Source organism: Macrosteles quadrilineatus, unplaced genomic scaffold (genome assembly GCF_028750875.1).
Source record: "Macrosteles quadrilineatus isolate MER2022 unplaced genomic scaffold, UCM_ALF_1.0 Scaffold_1__1_contigs__length_201487025, whole genome shotgun sequence".
In the NCBI taxonomy this organism is placed as follows: Eukaryota; Metazoa; Arthropoda; class Insecta; order Hemiptera; family Cicadellidae; genus Macrosteles; species Macrosteles quadrilineatus.
The window spans coordinates 91,048,214-91,072,368 of NW_026542594.1; the positions used below are offsets into that span (position 1 = coordinate 91,048,214).

Below are 24,155 nucleotides of genomic sequence, written 5' to 3' on the forward strand. Positions count from 1 at the left end.
AAATCCCATATATTTTATTTCTATATTGCTTTAAGTTTGATGTTATGCTTAATTTGACTCCAGATTGACTAGCCTAAAAAGTAAAAATAACTAGATAACCTGTTGCTCGAAATCGAGCATAACTGCTACTTGTAATAAAATAATGAAGAACAAAAAACATAAACAGCAAAACCTCAATCATAGAGTCACTCTAAAGTAATTTCTATGACTATAGAAACAAAAACAATATCTCATAACATGTGAAAAATGTTATGTTGTAAAAAAATTTTAAAAGTAATCTACGGTATAATATTTAAATATAGATCCGTTCTCATACTGCTTTGGTTACCTCTTATGTACTGTGCCCTCTATGAGAACGTAGATATCAACCACACACTGAAAAGTGAGCTTTTCAGACCTAATGTGTCACCTAAATCCCTCTCTTGACGCCAACCAGTACCTACGTCACGTACCATAGCATTGTTAAATTATTTCTACGAAATGTTCTATTTTAGGCGTTTTTAAATTAGGTGCCCCAACCTAAGTCTCCGGTTGGGTCATAAGAGTGGATTGGATTTAACGACGTATCTAGAACGGATTCGCGTTTAACACTATTAGTTTTTAAAGAAAAAAAAAAGATTTATTTTGCAAGGTGGTGCTCTGTTTTCAGCTTTAAAAATAGCTGGGACATTTATTTAAGTAGCATCATTGTAGAGAGGAAAGTCACTTCTTTTGTCTTTTACTATGTACATGAATCTCACTTGACTCCTCGGATCTCTCCTCCCTACACATTTCTGCCACAATTTTAAAAGATTAGGCAAAAAGGTTGGAAATGTGACCCTATTCCCGCATATTTCTTCATGGCATTTTTTGTTTGAATTGTGTTTCATGCGCTGTTGGGTTCCAGTGCGAACGTCTTACTCTTTTCAACTATACATCTGTGCGTGTTCAGGATGACCTTCTTAAGGAATTAGATTACCAATTTGGAGGTAGGTACCAATCATGGATCTTTAAATTGTAGATCCCCTGTGTGACCCTCTCGTCAAAATGAGCTTCAGAGCTGACCATGGCAAAGGTGGAATTGAATTGGCGAATTTTATTGAGATAATTTCTGGATCCAAGCCTCACAGCCCTGTTTTCAGATTGGAGGGAGTTTCCAATAAGTTCCTGAAAGTATGGTGAATTCCGCAAATGAGGTAAATAATTAACCGATTGGATGTATCACCACGGCAGTCCTGCCACTCTGTATCCGTCAAATTGGGAGGTTGCGTTCCCTCCAGCCACTCACACAAATTTAGATAAAATACGAAAGTTAACCAATCAACAGAAAACACTACAAAGGAATTTTGATACACACTGTAAATTACATGATAATATGGTAATGTAACGGGTAACTGCACTGTGAATAATAATTTTCAAACATTCACTTAATCACACCAAACTGTAACCAACAATACGAAAATTCAGTAAAATACGATGTAAGGTAAATAAATTCAACTATTATTACAAACAATTTGTTGTCAGGTCTTGCTAGCAAACTCTTTATTTATGAACCAGACTCAGTTAACAGATGTTTAAATAAAAATATAAAATTCCGGCTTTGGTCTGGAAGTAATAAGTCCTGAGATCTGAGGTTAAACTAAAAAACTATTTCAAACTACGTCCATATGTTTAGTTGTAAACAAAGGGAATTGAGTTTGATGGTTTGATCTAATGTCAACAGATAGCACCACTGTTCCCAAACTTTAGCCCTTAACTGTATTTAAGTGATACCCTTTCTTAATATTCTGAGACGTATTTGCACATCTACGTGAAAATACCCTTAATTTGACACCTCAAACGTTAAAATCCGTCAAGCAGTTATCGAGTTATGACTGTGAAAAGAAAACTGCTTGCGTATTAATATACAGAGGACAGAAAGTTGGTTTTAAAACAGCTGCTGTTTAGTTAAAATAACATTCATTTGTAAAAAGAACTTGTCACCTGTTGTAGAAGGAATAAAAAAAATAAACACTCTTTAAAGCTAATGAGGTAATTTTTTGATGTTTATTATCCATACCGTTATCAGTTCTAATATCCGTGATAATTACCCACCCTCATTGAATCTATGTAAATCCTAATTTCTCATATTCATTTATTAAAACTATAAGATATTTAGTTGAAATAAAAGTGATATTTTTCCTACATCACCGCATCCAAACGTAACCACATGAACTGAACCAACCAGGGGCGTATATAAGGTAATAATGCATATGTATAATCCGAAATAATGTATATGAAGAAAAAATAGGTACCATAATAAAAATTATTTATTATATATCATGCGCGAATTCATCACCGTGGCAGACAGTGATACTTTGTGTGAGTTCAGGTTGCGTCAGACACAAGCGTCTAATTTATGGCTGAACATCAAACCAAACTGAACATTCACAGAAAACGTTTAATAATTTATACAGCAAATTGATGATAGGTTCAACCCTACCTTCCAAGATAGTAAGTTATTTGCAAAAGACTATTCAAAATTAAAATATAACAGTAAAAAGTCAACAAAATAGTTTTCCATCGAATTATTACCCAAATGACTATCATGGTCATGTTTCATGACTTCTTTTTGAGATAGACAGTTAAGTTGTGCTTGTAACTGTTCACAGCAGTGGTAAACCACACTGTTCACAGCAGAAACCAAAGTCCTTTAGATCCTTTTTTCATTTCCTACCAGATACATCATTAATACAATTAATATAATTTACTACAAGAAATTCAGAACTTCTTTTTAAAAACATTCCAAGAACAAAATAGTAAAGAAAGCTAAGCTAGGTCTAACCAAACAGCTAAATAAACTGAAACGAAGCAGGACCAGAGATAAGAGCGGGAGAGCTAAACAAAACAGACGACAGATCGCATAGTCACCAAGAAAAACTGGTTTATCAGTGATGGCCAATTTTTTCGTTTGCAATAAGTGATCAATCAGGCTAAAGACGCTTGTGCTTCAGACCTACAGGAGCTCCTGCCCGCCGCCCGGCTATCTTCGCTTGAAACAGTGTACAGTTGCAACAGAGACCAGCATATCTACCGGTGCAGGGGATCAGGGGAGGGGAGTAACGAAGAGTTCAGTCAGTTCAGTGGTAGCCATTTTTATTGTTTGTTATTCAGGGCCGCGTTAAGGGTCAGTGGCGCCCTGGGCAAACCCAAAAGCAGCGCCCCCCTTGTATCTATATATATAAAAGGCAAAGCCTTCACTGACTCACTGACTGACTGACTCACTCATCACTAATTCTCTTACTTCCCATTTACCTAGGAGGCTGAAATTTGGTACACTGATTCTTTAGGCATTAAATAGGAAAACTAAGCTGTTTTTATTCTGATCGGACTCTCGGGCTCCGCCCCAGTGGCTCTGGAGTTTCCCATGTTCACCTTATGAGTACTCATATTTAAATGAAATTAATGAATCTTAACAGCTGTTTCAATTAAACAAGTTGGTTCTGTTCTATGATGTTCAATAGCATTTAAGTTACAAGGATTACCAACAGGGTGCAGCACTATTATTTCTTTTACATTTATGACACCAGCTAATTTGCAACCAAAAGATGAGTGAGCGTAGCGAACGAACTCCAACCTGGAGGCGAGTTAGCGTAGCGAACAAGCTAACCTGAAGGCAAGTGAGTGCAGCGAACGAGCTCTAACCTAAACGTGATTGAGCCATGCGAACGAGCTCACTTATGAAGTTAAACGGGGCAAAGCCCGCGGGTACAGCTAGTATATATATATATATATATATGTATATATAGTTCCAGAACATCATGGTTAGGCAGCCATTACGCTTGAATTGTGCAGGGGGTGGCGGCCACAACACTAAAAAGCGGCCACCTGTATGGAAAGGCGGCCAGGGCTGCCTACCCCCTAATATAACAATTTTATTTCACATAGTACAGTGCTGCTACATACGCTTAGTTTCAATCCATTCTCCCTCAAAATGCTTTGGCATTTCACCAGTGCATTTGCCTTCACCTCATCTGATAGATATAAAAAGTTTGTTTTAAGGAAAATTCCAAAATATGTTACGCTTGGAGATAGGTCTTTAACTCTCGCCTTATGTCTGTCTGATTTTAACTATCAATTAGCCTAACCTAACACAATTAATTCTAAAATAAAATTTGTGTTAAAGCATATTGATTTAAAATAATTCTTTAAAATTTGTTTGCTGTTTTTTAAAGGGGAAAGATGTATTATAATGTTATATTCACATATTATCATATGTTAAATGTATCATATGTTAGTTGGAGGTAAACAATATGAGTCATGTTTATGTTTCAGTCTTGATTTGAATTGTAAATAAACTTCTGAACTTTAAATGTTAAAGCTTCTAATTTTATTTATATTTTCTAACTAAAACAAAGTGTCAAGTCAAGTACTTCCAAGAACTGTTGACTCAGCAGCTAGCTCATAAAAGTTGTATCACTTTTATTCCTTTACAACTTCTTTTTTTATTACTAGGGTTATTAGATCCCAAACCTATTTTATCGTGAAAATAATAGCTTTATAATGGCTGTTAAATTTCACTTCTTACTTGTACTTTCGGCTTGAAGATTCAATTTGCCGGCCAGTGCCTAGTGCCATAAAACTGTTTATGGTTTCATATTAAACATGTAAATAATCTACAGTCTTATTTTGTAAGTTAACCCCTTTTTTAGCGAATTTCCCATATAGGGAATAAGCTATTACCGTAGTACTCATGGTAAGACCTGGACGCGGGACCGATTTTTTTTTTTGTTTCGAGGTCCCTAGAGACCAAAAACACCATCCGTTCAAATTCATATATATATATATATTTATATATTTATATATTTATATATTTATATATATATATATATATATATGTGTCCGTTAGCACTATAACTCGAGCAAAAATGATCCGATTTTGATGAAATTCGGTACAAACGTGTAAACCTACGTTTATTCGAACGAGTTCGCGATCCAGCATGATCGGACCATGGGAACGGGGGTTTACGGGGGGTTTTATGGGGTAAAAATAGGTTTTTCGCATTTTTGACCCAAAAAACATAAAATTTAGCAATTTCTTTCCAAACCATTTTGTAGAGCTTAAAAAAACAAATAATTTAGTATATTGAAGCATTATTATGCGCCTAATGGTTTCGGAGAAAATTCCAAAAAATTGTAAATTTAAAATTCCCATGTTATTCTTATGGAGAATAAGTAAACTGTTGTAGTTTGCTTGTTTATGAACATATTTTGATCAAATTTGAAAAATGTTTTTATTTCTTACTAACTATTAACATAAAAAAAAAAACAGTTTTACCTCCCTGATGCAGCAAACCTAAGTACTTGTTAAACTAATTCTATTTAAATCGGGAATAAATGTTATATTTTTAAGTAGACATTTCAGTGTAAATCAAATGGAAATTCGCTTAGTCTGCAGGTTTGCTGCGGCGGGGGTATTATGGACATTTTATCTTTCAATTGACAAAACCACAAGCATTGTTGTTTGCATTAATGTTTTATCTGCTTGGTTTCAAATTATGTCATTGCATTTTCTGTATCTTTGTCTTATATTGTTGGCTATTCAGGTTTCAATGTTTTTTGTTTCCCATATATTTATTTATTGAGTTGTATGCCTAAAGCAAAAATCTTATGAACTAGAATGATGATAGTAACTTTGCTGCTATTATAACCTCATTGTTTGTTACTCAGTTTATATAGGCTCTCCTAAATAATTAGGTCTAGGCCTGGGTATTTTGATTCTTGAAAGAGCTGTAAAATATATTAAGAAAATGTAATTGAGCCTATAAGATAAACAACTAATGATTGCTATGTGTCATTAACTTTACAAATGAAAATACAATAAACTTACTCTGTGCTTATTGCTTATTTATAGCCGCTTACCATACCTTGATTTTGTACTAAGAATTGAGTAACAATATGCATTAAAGATTTTTTTTTAAAAGTAGTCGAGAACCTAACGTTTTGCCAGGGCGAATCATGCCAAATTAATCCGCCTGGATCGGATAAGCTATGTTATGAAGTTTACGTGACGGATGGAGATATTTGTCGCTATCGCAGGAGACAATGATTGATGATTTTGAAATGAATTGAATTGAAATGATTGCGTTTCGCTGTTACACTATAAAAGCTTTACCTAAAGTATAGGTAGGCCTATGTTTGTTTACTTTCAATAAATTTCTATTTTGTAATTTTTAACTCTTATCCATTATTATTTACTTTTCTCTCTGGTACAACTACAGTGAATAACAAGATTAATACAGTTTGACAAATCAGGAAAATTATTCGGTAGGCCTAATGACACCGACAAAGGTTACGGCAAAGTGTCCTTAAATGTACGGGAATTGTCCATGAATTTTTTATCCAGAATGTAGTAGACACCCTGCTATGGTACTAAGTAAGTTATATTATGTAATGGAAGGTGGTGTAGCTAATTTACTTTAAACCAGTAACCAGTGTGTGTGAATTGACCAATAATCTTACTTCAAGGCTTTAATCAACGCAATCACGGTTTTATGGTAAAATTATCGGGTTTAAAATGCATATCGTATAATCGGATGAAAGAATTAGGGGTCACGTGATATATTTTACAAGATGATTTTCCCTATTAAAACTGCCATAATGCCCATAATGTTTCTTTATGCGTGTAAACTATCTGTGCTGAATCATATTCAGTTTTAATTGACTAATTCATTCCCGTACGTAGGACGGGCCAATAGCTAGTGTATTTTTAAATTGTAAATTAGGTTAAATACATGACTTTTCTTTAGGTCCCTATTAAGCTCACAATCTTGCCTCTTTTTTCAAAATAATGAACTGATGAATCTTAAATCTTCAAAAAAATTAACTTGGTTTATCACAACACATGTGATACTTGTCAATCTTTGGATTAATTGAAATTAATTAATGAATAAATGTTACATTGTGTACATTATGTTATGATATTTGTGTTTTAGATGTAGTGTATCAATGCCCATCGGTGTGTGCCTGTTGGCTAAGATGGAAGACTGTAGTGTGTTTCAACTTTGGCAGATCAACATCTGTGCAAAGCTGTGTTTGTTGAGCAAGTCAGATCTGAGTCGTGGAGGGCTGGACTCTGACACTTGTCTGTCTGCGTTCTGCTGGTCACCTGAGGGTACACTCATGGTGGCTGACTTCAACGGCAGTCTCTATCTGGTAACATTAGTGTCAATACCTAGTAACTAATAAGAATAAGAATAAGAATAAGAATCGTTTATTGCCGTTAAAAATGTACATGCAATGGGCAAAGTCACATTTTTAAAATATCTTAGCCTACTTAAAAATAAACAGATGTATAGGCCTAGACCTTAACACAGAATGGTAACATTGAATCGTTGAAAGTCATATTTTCAAGAACTCGTTAACACTATACATGGGGTTTTCCACTAACCAATCTGACAAAACTCTCTCAAATTTACTATTACTAACTTCTTTTGCGCTATGAGGCAGTTTGTTAAACAAATTAATACTAAGAACATTGAAAGACTTAAGGGTTTTACTTAACCTACAATGTTGCCTATAAATATGATGACTAGATCTTGTGAATTGGTTGTGGATTTGGTTTGACAAAGTGAGGTTATCTAAATTCTTCTTAACATAACATAAACACACAAAAATATATACATTTATCACAGTTAAAATCTTGGCTTGTTTGAACAAGGGCCTACAGTGCTCATCAGGGTCTACATTAAATAAAATCCTCACAGTCTTTTTCTGGATCACTAAAACTTCACTTATTTTTGAACTATTGCCCCAGTACAAAATAGCATAGAGCAAAACACTATGAAAAAAAGCAAAATAACAAGATCTTAAGTAATGACTAGGTAGGCTAAATCTAAGGCGACGCAACATGTGAACAACTTTGGACAGCATTGAACAAACCTTAGTAACATGAGTATCGAGTATCCCAAACTAACTTAGGATCAAGATGGACACCTAAAAGTTTAACGCTACTGTCATCATCTGCCTCTTTCGGTGCTCTTACGTCTAGAGAGAAAGTTATATTCTGTGTCTTATTCAAGTTAAGGAGAAATTTGTTAGCTGCATACCATTCAGCTGCCTCTTTAAGAACTACTTCATTCATGGTGCAACAAAGGCCATTAAAATTTTTCTCGCTTCTAAAAAAGGTCGCATCATCAGCAAACATGACAGTACTAGCAGAGACATTATCAGGCAAGTCGTTAACCATAACCAAAAATAGGAATGGGCCCAGGACCGAGCCCTGCAGTATACCGTACTCAACCTGGGTAGCGACTGACATTGAACCCTTAACACTAACTTTTTGTCGCCTATTTGTTAGATAGGATTCAAAAATTTTGATTTGAGGACCGACTATCCCATAATACTCAAGTTTTTTCAATAGTATGTCCCGGTCAATGCAGTCGAAGGCCTTGCTCAGGTCACATAACGAAGCTCGAGTGGCTAAGCCTCGCTCAAAACCCTCAATTACTGAGGAAGCAAGGACCCCGACCGCGTCGGCCGTTGACATACTAGGCCTAAAGCCAAACTGATCAGAAGAAATTAAACCATTGGATTCAAAGTATCACTAACCTGAGTTTTCATTACCACTTCCACAACCTTGGCAATGACGGGAACCACAGATATCGGCCTGTAACTGGCTGCCTCCTTTACATCCCCAGATTTATAGATAGGTATGAGTTTGGATAACTTCAATTCGTCTGGAAAGATTCCTTCGCTCAAACAAGAATTAACAAGCAAAGTTAAGGGCAAAATTACAACATCTGCAACATATTTCAAGAGATCATTGGACATATCATATATATCCTTGGTTTTGGATGACTTCAAGCTGGTTAACACTTTCAACACTGCATTAGGCTCAACATTTTGCCACACAAAGCTCTGCTTTACACTTAGCACTTTATTCCTCAGAAGATCTTCAGCCATTGTGGTTACTGGAGTAAAGGATGGCATTACGTATCTGGGGGATGACCTCTCTTTCCCTCGGAGCAGCATGAAGTTCATCTCTCACCACTTGCCATGCAGCCTTGGTCTTGTTCGCAGCAGACTCTATGAAGTTCTCGTTAGATGCCCTTTTGGCATTTTGAATGGCTTGCTTGTACAAGTTTCTTGCTGCTACGTAAGCCCTTCGATCGGTAGCACTCTTGGTATTATTTGCTATTATGTACAGGGAAGGGACATAACGTAGTTCTTCTGTGCTTCAAGCTGGGGGGTATACCAGATGCCTGATTTACCCTTAGGAGCAGATAAGTGATTTGTCGACCTTCTGGGGAAACACCAGCTCATAATACCAATTAATACATTAAAAATTCTAGTACAAATTGTATTAGTATTTTTGTTATAGAGTAGGCTCTCCGAGTTAATAAGGGCTAACTGTTCTTTGAAAAGTTCCATTTTGTTATAGGTTATAGGTCTCACAATAACATTAGGGCGAGTTGCTTTTTTCTTGTCAACTTCACTGGGAAGAGCATATCAGTAAGAATGACATGATGATCTGACAAAGGAAGTTTAACAACATTCGCCGAAATCATACACTGTTTCACATTCGTTACAACATTATCTAGGCAAACAGGTCCTCGAGTAGGTTCCCATCGGGACCGTGCATCGACAACCGACTAACTGAAGCGCATTATGAAGAAGTGAACAATTACTATCGTTCTTAAGCACATCTACGTTGAAGTCACCACACATAACAACTTTGGCTTCAAACTTAGTGAAATAACTCAGTGTAGCTTCAAGTTAATTGTTGCAGGAAAATTGTCATGTCACCAGCAGGAGATCTGTATAGGGATAATACTATAATCCAAAAGTTGATTAGCTTCACAGCACATATTTCAAAGTGAAGTTCAATACAGAAGGAGGATGTATCCAAAACTTCGAAGTCCGTAGCATTGGAGATATAAATTGCCACACCACTGTGGATAATGCTTGAGCGACAAAAGATGCTCCCCAGGCTATAACCTTCAAGGTTATAAATATCGTAGTTGCTGCTATTAAGCCAATGTTCACTAAAGCCTATACAATTGTACCCCTCAATTGATTGTCATATCAGGCAAGTGCCGTCAAAAGAACCAAAAAAGCTTGTATAAACCTGAGCCTGAAATCAATTGACAAAGCTAAAAATAAAGACAAGAAAAACAGTTCAAATTCAAAATTATCAGGCAAGTGCCGTCAAAAGAACCAAAAAAGCTTGTATAAACCTGAGCCTGAAATCAATTGACAAAGCTAAAAATAAAGGCAAGAAAAACAGTTCAAATTCAAAATTATGAAAATAAAATATTTATTTTTACTAGGGACTTGAAGTATAATTTAAGCCATGTCATTTGAAATAAACATGAATGATGTGATAACACAACATGGTGATGTTGTGGGAAGGCGAGCGGAAGCACTGAATGTAAAGGTAAAATGAAATTCCAAAGTTCATGGGGTAAGTTTTAATTGATAAACCTTCAACTGAGTTACCTTTTCCTAAAAGTGTTGACTTTGGGCTGCCTCAGGTCATAGTTAACTAACTCAAGAAGTTTAACTTGTAGTTTGTTAAATCAGGTACAATCAGTTGCTCCACATACATCACTCATTTGTGGAGTGGACCATTAAAACTCCTCAACGTGCACAATTTGTGGTCACTGTTACTTGCATAATGTACACTATAAAATGGTGTTTTGGAGGTTCCGTGATTGGTTTTACCATGTCTTCGTGTTTAAGAAGACACAAGAAAAGCTCCATCATAGGTGATACTTGAATCAAACTCTGTAATCAATATTATAACAAAACACCAAAATTGTCTAATAACGTGTTTTTCTTTATTCCAACAGAAAATATTTTTAAATATAAATAATGAACAATTAAAAACTAATTCAAGCAACATAAAAAAACAAACTTTATAAAACATTGAACATAACAAACACTTTGGCCTAATGCATTGTCATCATCTTTGTCTGAAGCCAAGACTTATAGGCTCTAACAGTCCAATCATGATCGATGAACTAGTTAAGCTACTGTCTGCCAGGCTGTCTCTAGTAGGACTACAACAGCGCACAATAGTGTTGCTACCTAGTCAATGCTGCTATTCTATCAGACATCATTTAGAACTTTGTGATATACTGTTTTACGCAATACTGCTGAGCGTGGCCACGGGTAACACATTGACCAGTGTGCTTATATCAAGACAGTGACAGGTTGACATGTACCTGTTTTTCATTAGCATAATTCATATACTATTTTGTAACTATAAAAATTTACAATATTTTAGTTATCATCTATTTTTAGTAATATTCTTATAAACATTCTCCTGTTTTTTGAAAGTCCATATGGTATTCAGTATGTTAAAAATTATATACTTTTGAGCTAAACTCAATTTTTGCGCCACCAGTGTTAGAGTGAACATGTGTGGTGCTATTAATTAACCATATGTTTAATATTTAAAAGATCAGATTAACTGTTTATTTATTATTGTTGTTTACCTTTTGTTTAGAGATGAGTTATTGAAATTACTAGATAAAATACTGTTCCTAAAATGTGGATTTTGATTTAATAAATAGTTTCTTCACATGGTGTCAGGTAGAAATAAATATGGGAAGCAGAAATAAAAGGACATCTAAAAGAAATTTGAAGAAAAGGGATTACTTACAAAACGAATTTGATCTTGAATCAAGTGAAGATGAGTCTAGGCCTTGGAATCAGGTTTGTTCGAAGAGCGGTTACAGAGATAAAACCTCAACTGAAGCTTTGAGAGTTACTTCAGTATCAGGTATGCAAACTCAAATTTCTCCACCTGAAGCTTTTGATTTTCAAAATCCCGCCTTGTGGGCTCGTTGGATGAAAAGGTTTGAGAGGTACAGGATTGCTTCAGAGCTCTGCTTTAAGCCTGACAGTCAACAGATAAGTATGCTCTTGTACACTCTAGGCGACAAGGGTGAGGACCTTTTCCGTACCTTTGGTATTTCAGAAGAAAATAATCTTCAGTATGAAGAAGTAGTTAAAAGCTTTAATGATTTCTTAAAAGTCAAATGTAACATTGTGTATGAACGTGCCAAGTTTCTTAAGAGAAGACAAGGGGCCGATGAAACAGTGGATTCTTTTATAAATGACCTTCATAAATTAGCTGAAACGTGTGAATTCGGAAATTTGAAGGAAGAGTTGATACGTGATTTGATTGTAATTGGAGTCAATGATTCCAAACTTTCAGAGACTCTACAAATGGACGATTCACTAACTTTAAGCAAGGCTATTACCAAAGTTCGGCAATCCGAGTCTGTTTTGAAACAGCAAAATGTAGTAAGAGATAGAGCTAGCGACATATCAAATACAATTAGCCAAGAGGAAGTAGGAGTCGTTAGCAATAAAGTAACTCTTTCAGAAACAAGTTAAGATGTAGTAAATGTAACCTATTTCATAAGTATAGGGAGTGCCCGGCATATAAAGTTGAGTGTCTTAGATGTGGTGTCAAGGGACATTTTGCTAGGTATTGTATAAATGGACAGAAAACAATACGGGAAGTTGAGGACAAAAAGGAAAATGATACTTCAAATTCTTGTCTAGGTGAAATTCAAGTTAAGAAATATGGCAAAGAATGTCCTGTAGTTGAAATAGAAATCAATGAATGTAAAGTTCTGTTTAAAATGGATACAGGGGCCGATGTATCAGTCATAGGAGAACATCAGGCTCGATCCCTCGGTCTCCAATTGCAATGTTGCGATCGTGTATTGTATGGACCGGGCAAAAATAGGCTCAACATTCTGGGTATAGCTAAGGTTCTTCTCAAATACAATGACCGAGTATTGCCAGAAGATTTGTACGTGCTAGGTAAACAAAATTCCCCGTTGCTTAGCCGAAATGCATTACTTAGTTTAGGTCTGATAACCTTCAATGTCAATTTGATTGATAAGGATGATGTTGAACAGTTATGCCCAGAGGTGTTCAATGGGATGGGCAGTCTAAACAGTAGTTACAAGATTAAACTACAAGATAATGCTCAGCCTTATGCAGTAATGTCCCCCAGAAGAGTGGCTGTATCTCTATACCAACCAGTACGAGAAGAGCTAGATAAAATGATAAAAGAAGGTGTTATTGAAGCCATATCAGAACCAACAGAATGGTGTTCACCCATTGTAGTGGTGCCTCGTGTAGGAGGTAGAATAAGGCTATGTGTAGATTATACAAAATTGAATACTTACGTGCAAAGAGAACATTTACAACTACCATCAGTTGAAGAATCCTTGGCTAAGATTGAAGGAGGCAAATATTTCAGTAAACTGGACGCAGCTAATGGATTTTGGCAAATACCTCTTGATGAAAGTTCATCCAAGTTAACAACTTTCTTTACTCCATTTGGAAGGTATTATTTCAAAAGGCTACCATTTGGAATTTGTTCTGGCCCAGAGGTATTCCAAAAGAGGATAAGTCAGATACTAGCAGACATTCCAGGAGTGATTAATCAGGCTGACGACATATTGGTTGTAGGGAATACAGAAGAGGAACACGACACTAGAGTAAAGCTTGTGATTGAAAGATTGTTAGAAAATGGAGTGACTCTTAATAAAAACAAGTGTTTATTTGGTCTCATAAATGTAACATTCCTTGGACATTTGATAACTCAAGATGGTATAAGCCCAGATCCAGAAAAGATTAAGGCCATTTCTTCTATGAAGGAACCCACTTGTGTTTCAGAGCTGAGACAGTTTTTGGGTATGGTGAACCAGCTAATGAAATTTGTACCAAACCTAGTAGAACTGACAGCGCCTTTACGCCGTCTATTGAAGAAACAAAGTTTGTGGGGATGGGGCGAATCCCAAGACAAGGCGTTCAAATTGTTAAAAGATGCAGTGACAAAATCCCCAGTATTGGCTCCTTACAAAAGTAATGCTGAGATTAGAACTACGGCAGATGCATCTTCATATGGCATTGGGGCGGTAATGGAGCAGCTGCACGGTGAGGTGTGGAGACCAGTAGCATATGCATCCAGAAGTTTGACTGATGTTGAAACTCGCTATGCACAAATAGAAAAGGAAGCATTAGGTGTGACTTGGGCATGTGAAAAGTTTTCAATTTGTGTGTTGGGAAAGCAATTCCAAGTGTACACAAACCACAAACCATTAGTAGAAATTCTAGGGTCAAAGCATATTTCAGAGCTTTCGTCTAGGCTTCAAAGATTTAGAATGAGGCTTTTAGTCTTCGATTATAAGGCAATTTATCTACCTGGGAAAGAAAACTTCACGGCAGATTGTTTATCTCGAAGCCCTGGAAACCTCAAAGAAGACTTTGCCAAAGACAGAATCTATGAACTGACTGTAGACGATGTACTATTCATCAGGAGCACTGTAGAAACTTTTCCTTGTTCAGATAAACGACGAGAAGAAATTAAACAAGCTCAAGGTAATGATCCCGAGAGCCGTGAAATCTTATCGTCAATTTTGGAGAGTAAATGGCGTAAGAACTCGATATTTTGGAAATATAAAGATGAACTTGTTTTGGAAGATGGCTTGATTGTAAAAGGAAGAAGAATGTTTATACCTAGAAGTTTACGGAAGGAAATTTTAAACAAAATTCACGAAGGCCATTTAGGTGTTGTGAAATGTCGTTCAAGAGCAAAAGAATCCGTCTGGTGGCCGGGCTGTTCGAGAGATGTGAAGTCTGAAGTAGAAAACTGTCTTGTGTGTCTTGAACACCGTCAAGTGAACAAAGAGCCTTTGATGCCCACAGAACTTCCAAAAGGTCCTTGGATTTATCTTTCCGCAGATCTATTTATGTGTAATAGGAAGTGGTATTTGGTGGTTCAAGACTATTATTCAAGATTTATTGAGTTAGTTGAACTCAGTGTTCTGTCCTCCAATTTGGTTATAGGAAAGTTAAGGAACATTTTTGCAAGACATGGAATTCCATATAAGATTCGGACTGATGGTGGAACTCAATTCACATCACAAGAGTTCAAAGATTTTGCAAAAGAGTACGGGTTTGAAGCAACGACCACTAGTCCGTACTTTCCTCAGGCAAATGGAGGTGCTGAGAATGCAGTGTCAATAGCCAAAAGAATTTTGTTGAAAAATAAAGATCCAAATCTAGGGCTATTAGTTTACCGGACAACAAAGCTAGAATCGGGACTGTCTCCAGCAGAGTTGCTTTATGGGAGAAAATTGAGGTCAAATCTTCCATCATTGAAAGATTTTGAAAAAGTCAACACTAATGATTTGGCTGGTTTTCGACAAAACGACAAACGCATAAAAGAGAGAATGAAGAGGAATTTTGACAGCAGGAGACGAGCAAGTGAACTAAAACCTCTGGAAGAAGGGGATAAGGTCTGGATTAGAGACCTGAAATGTAACGGAGAAATCTTTTCAAAATCAGACATTTATCCCCGATCATATTGGGTAACACTAAATAATGGAAGACGGCTTGGAATAAATCGATGGCATCTAACACTATTGTCATTAGAAGAAAGGGTGAATTGAATATTGAACAGCCTAATACAATCCCTCAGGCACCTGATCAGAAAACCCACAACCCTTCTCGGAGAAGTCAGAGACTCATAAGAAGACCAAAACGATATGATTAAAAGAAGATGTGTGACAAAGGGAGATGTGGTGTTATTAATTAACCATATGTAAAGTATTTAAAAGATCAGATTAACTGTTTATTGAGCGGAGCGAGCGAAGCTCTTATACGTCGACTTTAATGCATTTCGTAATACGCAAACTCCTCCTAGACGGCTGAATCAATCGTTTTCAAATTTTGGATGGTGATAAAGACCATATCGGTGAGTGCCAACATCTATATGGCGTTAAAAATAACTCTCAGGAATCCGCCCCACTGGGTCTCAAAGTTTCAATGTAATCCTTATGGAAGCAGTATTTGACACATAAACAAAGACATATGATCAGCTGTTGACTTTTGAATGCAGTAGATAAAGAAATAGCTGATAGCATTATTCCACAGATGTTCTATGATAGCATTATAGAACAGAAACGGTATGAATCATATATATAATCAAATGACGACACTAGCTTGAGGTCCGTGACGTAGGAAGTGCTAAAGGAAGTACTAAAGGTGAGCAGTCTGAAATGTGGAAATTGTTTATGACGATTAGATTTAGGTATCTGCATTCCAAAAATTCTATGGGAAGGGAGGAAAACGGGTCCGCGACGTAGGAAGTGATGAAGGAAGTAGTCAAGGCGAGCTGTCCGGAGTGTGGGAACTGCTTATGACCATTATATTAAGGTATTTGCAATCCTATGATGCTATGGGAAGGGAGGGAAACAGGTTTGTGATGTAGGAAGTGGTGAAGGAAGTAGTAAAGGCGAGCGGTCCGGAGTGTGGGAACTGTTTATGACGATTAGATTAAGGCATCTGCAATCATTAAATGCTATGGGAAGGGAGGAAAACGGGTCCGCGACGTAGGAAGGGATGAAGGAAGTAGTCAAGGTAAGCTGTCCGGAGTGTGGGAACTGTTTATGACGATTAGATTAAGGTTTCTGCAATCATAAAATGCTATGAAAAGGGGGGGAAACAGGTCCGTGGCGTAGGAAGTGGCGAAGGAAGTAGTTAAGGCGAGCAGTCCGGAGTGTGGGAACTGTTTATGACCATTAGATTAAGGTATTAGCAATCCCATGATGCCATGGGAAGGGAGGAAAACAGGTCCGTGACGTAGGAAGTGGTGAAGGAAGTAGTAAATGTGAGCAGGCTGGAGTGTGGGAACTGTTTATGACGATTAGATTAAGGTATCTGCAATCATAAAATGCTATGGGAATGGAGGAAAACAGGTCTACGATGTAGGAAGTGTTGGAAGTGTGGAAGTGGAGAGAAAAAGTCCGAGACGTATGAAGTGGTGAAGGCAGTAGTCAAGGTGAGCTGTCCGGATTGTGAAATCTGTTTATGACGATTAGATTAAGGTATCTACAATCTTAAAATTCTATGGGAAGAGAGGGAAACAGGTCCGCGACGTTAGAAGAGGTGAAGTAAGTAGTAAGGTGAGCAGTGTGGAGTGTGGGAACTGGAAACCGTTTGTAGCAGTTAGATTAATGTATCTGCAATGCTGAAATTCTATGAGAAGGGATGGAAGCATCCACACGACATAGAAAATGGTGAAGGAAGTAGTAAAGGTGAGCGTGTTGAGTGTGGGAATGGATTAATTTATCTGCAATGCTAAAACGTTATGGGAAGAGACTGTAGACTGTAGGTTAAAATAATTACGAAGCACGAATTGATACATATTTTCAATACATGCAATCGTTTACAATAGAAATTTACAACTGAGATGACAACAGCTTATTTTTACTCCATAAAGGATTTTTAGACCCGCAACGCATGCATAAAAAACGACTGGTATTACTGCAGTATGACCAAAACAATATAATATAAACGCTTGATGACTCCGCTCAATTTTGTGGATGCATCTGCGAACGCCTCCTAGTTGAGCGAAGCTCTTATACGTCGACTCTTATGCATTTCGTAATACGCAAACTCCTCCTAAACGGCTGTATCAATCGTTTTCAAATTTTGCATGGTGATAAAGACCATATCGGTGAGTGCCAACATCTATATGGCGTTAAAAAAGTCTCTCAGGAATCCGCCCCACTGGGTCTCAAAGTTTCAATGTAATCCTTATGGAAGCAGTATTTTGACACATAAACAAAGACATATGATCAGCTGTTGACTTTTGAATGCAGTGGTTAAAGAAATAGCTGATAGCATTATTCCACAGATATTAAAACAGAAACGGTATGGATCATAAATATAATCAAATGACGACACTAGCTTGAGGTCCATGACGTATGAAGTGGCGAAGGAAGTAGTAAAGGAAGCAGTCTGGAGTGTGGAAACTGTTTGCGACGATTAGATTAAGTTATCTGCGATCCTAAAATGCTATGGGAAGGGAAGGAAACAGGTCCGTGACGTAGGAAGTGGTGGAGGAAGTAGTCAAGGCGAGCTTTCCGGAGTGTGGGAACTGTTTATGACGATTAGATTAAGGTATCTGCAATCCTAAAATGCTAAGGTAAGTGAGGAACACAGGTCCGCGATGTAGGAAGTGGTGAAGGAAGTAGTAAATGCGGGTTGTTCGGAGTGTGGGATCTGTTTATGACGATTAGATTAAGGTATCTACAATCTTAAAATGCCATGGGAAGAGAGGGAAACAGGTCCGCGACGTAGGAAGAGGTGAAAGAAGTAGTAAGGTGAGCAGTGTGGAGTGTGGGAACTGGAAACCGTTTGTAGCAGTTTTAATGTATCTACAACGCTAAAATGCTATGAGAAGGGATGGAAGCATGCCTACGACATAGGAAATGGTGAAAGAAGTAGTAAAGGCTAGCAGTACGACGTGTGGGAATGTTTGTGGCAATTAGATTAACGTATCAAAAATACTAAAATGCTATGGAAAGTGATGAATACAGGTCCACGACGTAGGAAGTGGCTTAGGAAGTAGTAAAGTATGAACATAGTGTGAGATCCGTCTGTGGCAGTTAGATTAATGTATCTTCATTCCAAAAATGCTATGAGAAGGGAAGGAAACAGGCCCCTCGACGTAGGAAGTGGTGAAGGAAGTAGTAAAAGCTGGCAGTGCAGAGTGGGGGAACCGTTTGGGCAGTTTGATAAATGTATCTGTAATACTTAAATGCTATGAGAAAGGAAGGAAACAGGTCTATGACGTAGGAAATGGCGAAGGAAGTAGTAAGGCTAGCAGTGCAGAGTGTGGGAACTGTCTTTGGCAATTACACTAATGTATCTGCAATCCTAAAATGCTATGGGAAGAGAGGGAAACAGGTCCATGACGTAGGGGGTGGTGAAGGAAGTAGTAAAGGTGAGCAGTCTTGAGTGTGGGAATGGATTAATGTATCTGCAATGCTAAAATGCTATGGGAAGAGACTGTAGACTAGTAGACTGTATGTTAAAATGATTACGAAGCACGAATCGATACATATTTCCGATACATGCAATCGTTTACAATCGAAATTTACAACTGATTTTGATCGAGTTGACAGCTGATTTTTACTCCATAGAAGCTATAAACGATTTTTACTCCCTAAATATTAAAAATGCTACTTTAGACCCGCAACGCAAGCATTAAAAACTACTGTTTTTACTGCAGTATGACAAAAACAATATAATATGAACCCTTGATGACTCCGCTCAATTTTGTGGATGCCTCTGCGAACGCCACCTAGTTTATTATTGTTGTTTACCTTTTGTTTTGAGATGAGTTATTGAAATTACTAGATAAAATACTGTTCCTAAAATGTGGATTTTGATTTAATAAATAGTTTCTTCACAACATGTTAAAGTATAATTTTGTTAATTGTAGGAAAGGTAAGTCAGATTTTATTTTTGCTAATTTAAAATGTATGTTTCAATGTATATCTTACTCTTATTCTGCATCTCTTAACCCTTTTTGGGCCTGTGTTGTTATAGTTTCTATTAGGGGTGTTACCGTTCCACATTTTGTTTCTGACTGTTTAGTTTCCTTTTGGCAACACAAAAATATTAGTGTGTTTAAGTAACAACTTGTACCTTGGTGACAGATGACCAGATAATTATTAAACTCTAAACAGTATTGTTATACATTTGCACTAAATAATGCCTATACCAACATGATCTTTCAAGAAATTATTTTAAAGTAAGATGTTTTTGTTAAAAGTCAATACCTTGACATTTTCCAGGTGAAAGAAGAAACTCAGAACTTCCAGAAAGTATTCGTTTGGCCATACCTGTCCCGAGAAGGATCCTGTAGTTTTCCAACTAACGTCCTGTGGTGGAAAAATGGAGTCGTAATGTCTGGTCCCAATGGATTCATCCAGGTAATTGCTACCTATATAATCTACAAAATAAAATAGTAAAATAAGATGTCTCCTTGCTGCAGAGCTAGTTGGCGCAGTTGAGGGAGGTGAAACAAAGATATACCATATTGTGATAATGATAATGTCTGATTTTAGCAAATTTCCCATATACCGACAGAAAATAAACTATTACCGTAGGTTTCATGGTAAGACCTAGCCCCGTGACCAATTTACTTTTTTGTTTTGAGAGTTCCAGAGACAAAAACACCATCTGTTCAAATTCATATCCTACTATCCTACTAATATTATAAATGAGAAAGTTTGGATGTATGTTTGTGACAAGTGAACGCATTAACCACTGGACGGATTTTGCTGAAATTTGGCATGATGATAGCTCACATTCCCGATTAACATATAGGCATATTCTTATCTCAAAAATCCTTTCGGGCTCCGCCCCAGTGGCTCTATAGTTCCCCATGTTAATCTTATGAGTATTCATATTAAAAGGGAATTAAATAATTTAGTCAGCTGTTTCAACTAAAAAGTTGGTTCTATGATATGCAAAAGCATTAAAAACTTACAAGGATTACCAACAGGGTGCAGCACTATTATTTTTTTTAAATTTATGACAACAGCTAATTTGCAACCAAAAGGTGAGTGAGCGTAGCGAACAAACTTCATCCTGGAGGCGAGTTAGCGTAGCGAACGAGCTAACCTGAAGGCAAGTGAGTGCAGCGAACGAGCTCCAACCTAAAAGTGAGTGAGCGTAGCGAACGAACTTCAACCAGGACGTGATTGAGCCATGCGAACGAGCTCACTTATGAAGTAAAACGGGGCAAAGCCCGCGGGTACAGCTAGTATATATATATATATATATATATATAATATATCTAAATATATAAAAGGCAAAGCCCTCACTGACTGACTGACTGACTCACTCACTCATCACTAATTCTCCCACTTCCCATTTACCTAGGTGGCTGAAATTCGGTACACTGATTCTTTGGGCATTAAATAGGAAAACTAAGTGGTTTTTATTCTGATCCGCCATATTGGATCCGCCATATTGGATATAAATATATCTTTTTAAACGTAATGATAGTGTTGTGACACATCATTATAAATAGAAGATATGTTCAAACGAAAATTCTCCCTCATCCATTTCTTATGGACGTTACGTAGTTTGAACATTTTTTAAGATAATTTTTCTTATAACTCCAGTTTTTACAAACGCTTGCAGTTTGTTCTACCCTTAAAATATTCGGTGATAAAAGTGTTTTCATTTGAGCTATTGATCATTAAAATCGGAAGTGTTATAGACGAGCTACAAACCCTTACACAATATTAAATTTAATTTTTTAGAAATAAGTTTTTATTAAAAGATGTATATCTCGGGTAGCTAATATGTCACCAAGTTCTTTCTTGTCTCAAATTACCCAGTGGATGTTTGGCTTCAATTTTATGTATCACCTAATAAAATCTGACAAATTTAAAATGAGGCATGAATCTTTATTTAACAGTAAATTATTTTGTTTACAAAATTTGTCTTTAGTTTAGGGTATTTATCCCCAATTCTAATTACTCCCAATAAGTAATCCCCATACCTAAAACAAAAGTCAATAATGTTAATATTTATTTTAGACTGTAAAGATTTTTGGGAGTTATTTGGAATTGGGGATATATGTCTAAAACTAAAGACAAATTTTGAAAAACTAACAATCTACTGTTAAATAAAGATTCATGACTCAATAAAAATTTATCAGATTTTATTAAATGGTTAATACAATTAAAGCCAAAGATTCACTGAGTAATTTGAGACCAGAATGAACTTGGTGACATATTAACATCCCGAGTTATACATCTTTTAATAAAAACTTATATCTAAAAAGTTAAATTTAATATTGTGTTATAGGGTTCGTAGATCGTTTCTAAATCATCCGATTTTAATGATCAATAGCTCAAATTTAAACCCTTTTATCACAGAATATTTTAAGGCTAGATCAAACTGCAAGCGTTAGTAAAACCTGGAGATAAAAGAAAAATTATCTTAAAAATTTTCAAATTACCAAACGTTCATAAGAAATGTATGGGGGTACGACTTTTTGTTTTTTAGTCTTTTTGCATTGCCTGTTTTGATATGTTTACTATTTCATACTATAGTATTCATGTTTACTGTTTCCTATAATAGTTATTTTTCACATATTTGTTCAAACGTCTGAGAATAATGTCCTTCTTGGTGAAAACTCGTACTACCCCCAACACCCAGATACTAGCGTATCTGACCGCCTAGAGTGATTATTGAATATGTTCCATTCTTCTTTTATGACCCATTGCGCAACTGTGGGTGTAAACAGAACGGACTGTCTTGTTCTGCTTCTTTAGGGGAGTGTCAGATCAATGAATGTAAAAACATTGAAACAAAATGATAACAGTTATTAAAATGAATAGTTTGTCCAAGAAAACTATTAAATTTAGTTTTTTTTTTTAACTATGGAAACGAAAATGTACATACAAATATGCCCTTGCCGTTTTAATAAAGTCTATTCTTGTATTTATTTGATATTTATTTCAACATCCAATCTGATATTTAATTTATGTATATGTGCTTTCCGTAATCCCATACCACGAAAAGTCTTAAAACAAATATCACAAAAATTTGAAAATTTGCCGCCATTTTGAATTTGATTTTTTAGTAATTTCCTATGGTCGGATTTTGGATATGTTATAAAGCACTATTTTCTGTGTTGAATACCACTTCAATCGCATGTGAAGCAATTTTGCCCAGGTTTAAGGGTAAATTGTGGTATTTTGCCTGGACTACATAGAATCAAATTCTTTAGTTGAACCAGCTGTTAAGATTCTTTAATTCCATTTAAATATGAGTACTCATAAGGTTAACATGGGAAACTCCAGAGCCACTGGGGCGGAGCCCTTTTGACGGATCTGCACCAAACTTCACTCAAACCATCCTTGAACAATGCTTAATAATACCTGAAAGTTTCATTACAATCTGTCGAGCAATTTTGGAGTCCATAAAGGACAAACAAACAAACAAACAAACAAACATACATACAAACAAACATACATTGGATTTTATATATATAGATAGATAAGCCAGGTATAATTGAAATATATTACAGTCTTCCCCTCTAAAAAGAGAACAACAGGTTGAAGTCTTGGTGTGGAAAACTCATAACTGATACTTGTGTGGTGTAGGCAATTGGCTTTAGTTGGTTTTTTTTCACTGGAGCAGGTGTATAGATAGCTTAATAGCTTACTGGAGTCGTTGAATAGTAGTAGGTTTTGTCTCGAACTGGAGTAGAGTATTCAAAATGAACAGGAGCGGGAGTTAAAAACTGAACAGGAGGGAAATCAACTAGGGGTTTTAGAATTGACGTGGTCGATTTGTAACCGTTGGAAACTGCTGTTGGAGCTGGAATGGAATACTTGTAGCTCACTGTCGGGGCGGAAGGAGTTAAGTACACACTGGGCAGAGGTAAGTATTCATAGCTAACTGCAGGCACTGTTTTTGAATACTTGAGAGTCTTCAGTGGAGTTGGAGTAGAATGTTTAAAGTGGGGTGCAGTCATGTACCGGACTGGTGGTACAATCGGTGTTTTGAGAATTCGGCACTACATGTTTCACAGCTAGGTAAGAGTACCCGTAACAGACAGCCGAGGCAGGTGGTTTGTAAGTTACTGGTGTCAATGGCATTTCGTAGGTTATTAGTTGAACTGGAACTGCAGAGTAGCCGTAGCTCACAGGTTTGACAGAGGGGGGTGGAGGTGGCAAAGAGCAAGTTACAGCAGGCTTCAATGGTGGATGAGCTACGGTGGAAGTGGATAGTTGAGAATCTAAGGGAATTTTCAGTTTTTGCAACCAATCTCGACCTAGTAATGGATTAATAATGTTATCCACAACAAACAAGTTCAGGTTTGTAGATTTGTTGTTGTACCATACCTCAACTTTGGCTACACCCAGAGGTTTAAAGATTTCACCGGTAACTGTTTTAAGTGTAGTCGATGTTGGCTGAAGAGTTCTGTTAGGGCAAACTTTTTGAATTGATTATAGTTACTGGACTCCCAGTGTCGATTTCAAAGGTAAGCTTACCATTTTCAATGTTCAGTGTTGTCATGAATTTTTCCGTTGGTGAAGTAGTGGACTCAATACGGACAGGAACAATTCTTCCAATATAAAACTCATCATGTTCTATGTCTTCTTGAATTATGGTATTTACCTTGCGATGATTTGATTTTGTTAAGGTTAATATGCAAACTTTAGAGATATGACCACGCTTATGGCATAGACTACAAAATAAGGTGTTAATGTCCCTGTCGCACGATTTTGCCAAGTTACTCTCACCACAACGCACACATAGTCCTGAGATTCCAAGGCGCT

General features: G+C 36.6%; 1 protein-coding gene across 1 annotated transcript in view; it reads left to right on the plus strand.

Annotated features, from left to right (window-relative positions):
• LOC128998880 (uncharacterized) overlaps positions 1 to 24,155 on the plus strand; it is a 106,371-nt gene that overhangs the window by 17,250 nt on the left and 64,966 nt on the right. Inside the window, exons 4-5 of the mRNA XM_054425237.1 lie at positions 6,954 to 7,173; positions 19,641 to 19,778. Coding sequence (XP_054281212.1) covers positions 6,954 to 7,173; positions 19,641 to 19,778 — 358 coding nt within the window. The remainder of the gene's footprint in view (positions 1 to 6,953; positions 7,174 to 19,640; positions 19,779 to 24,155) is intronic.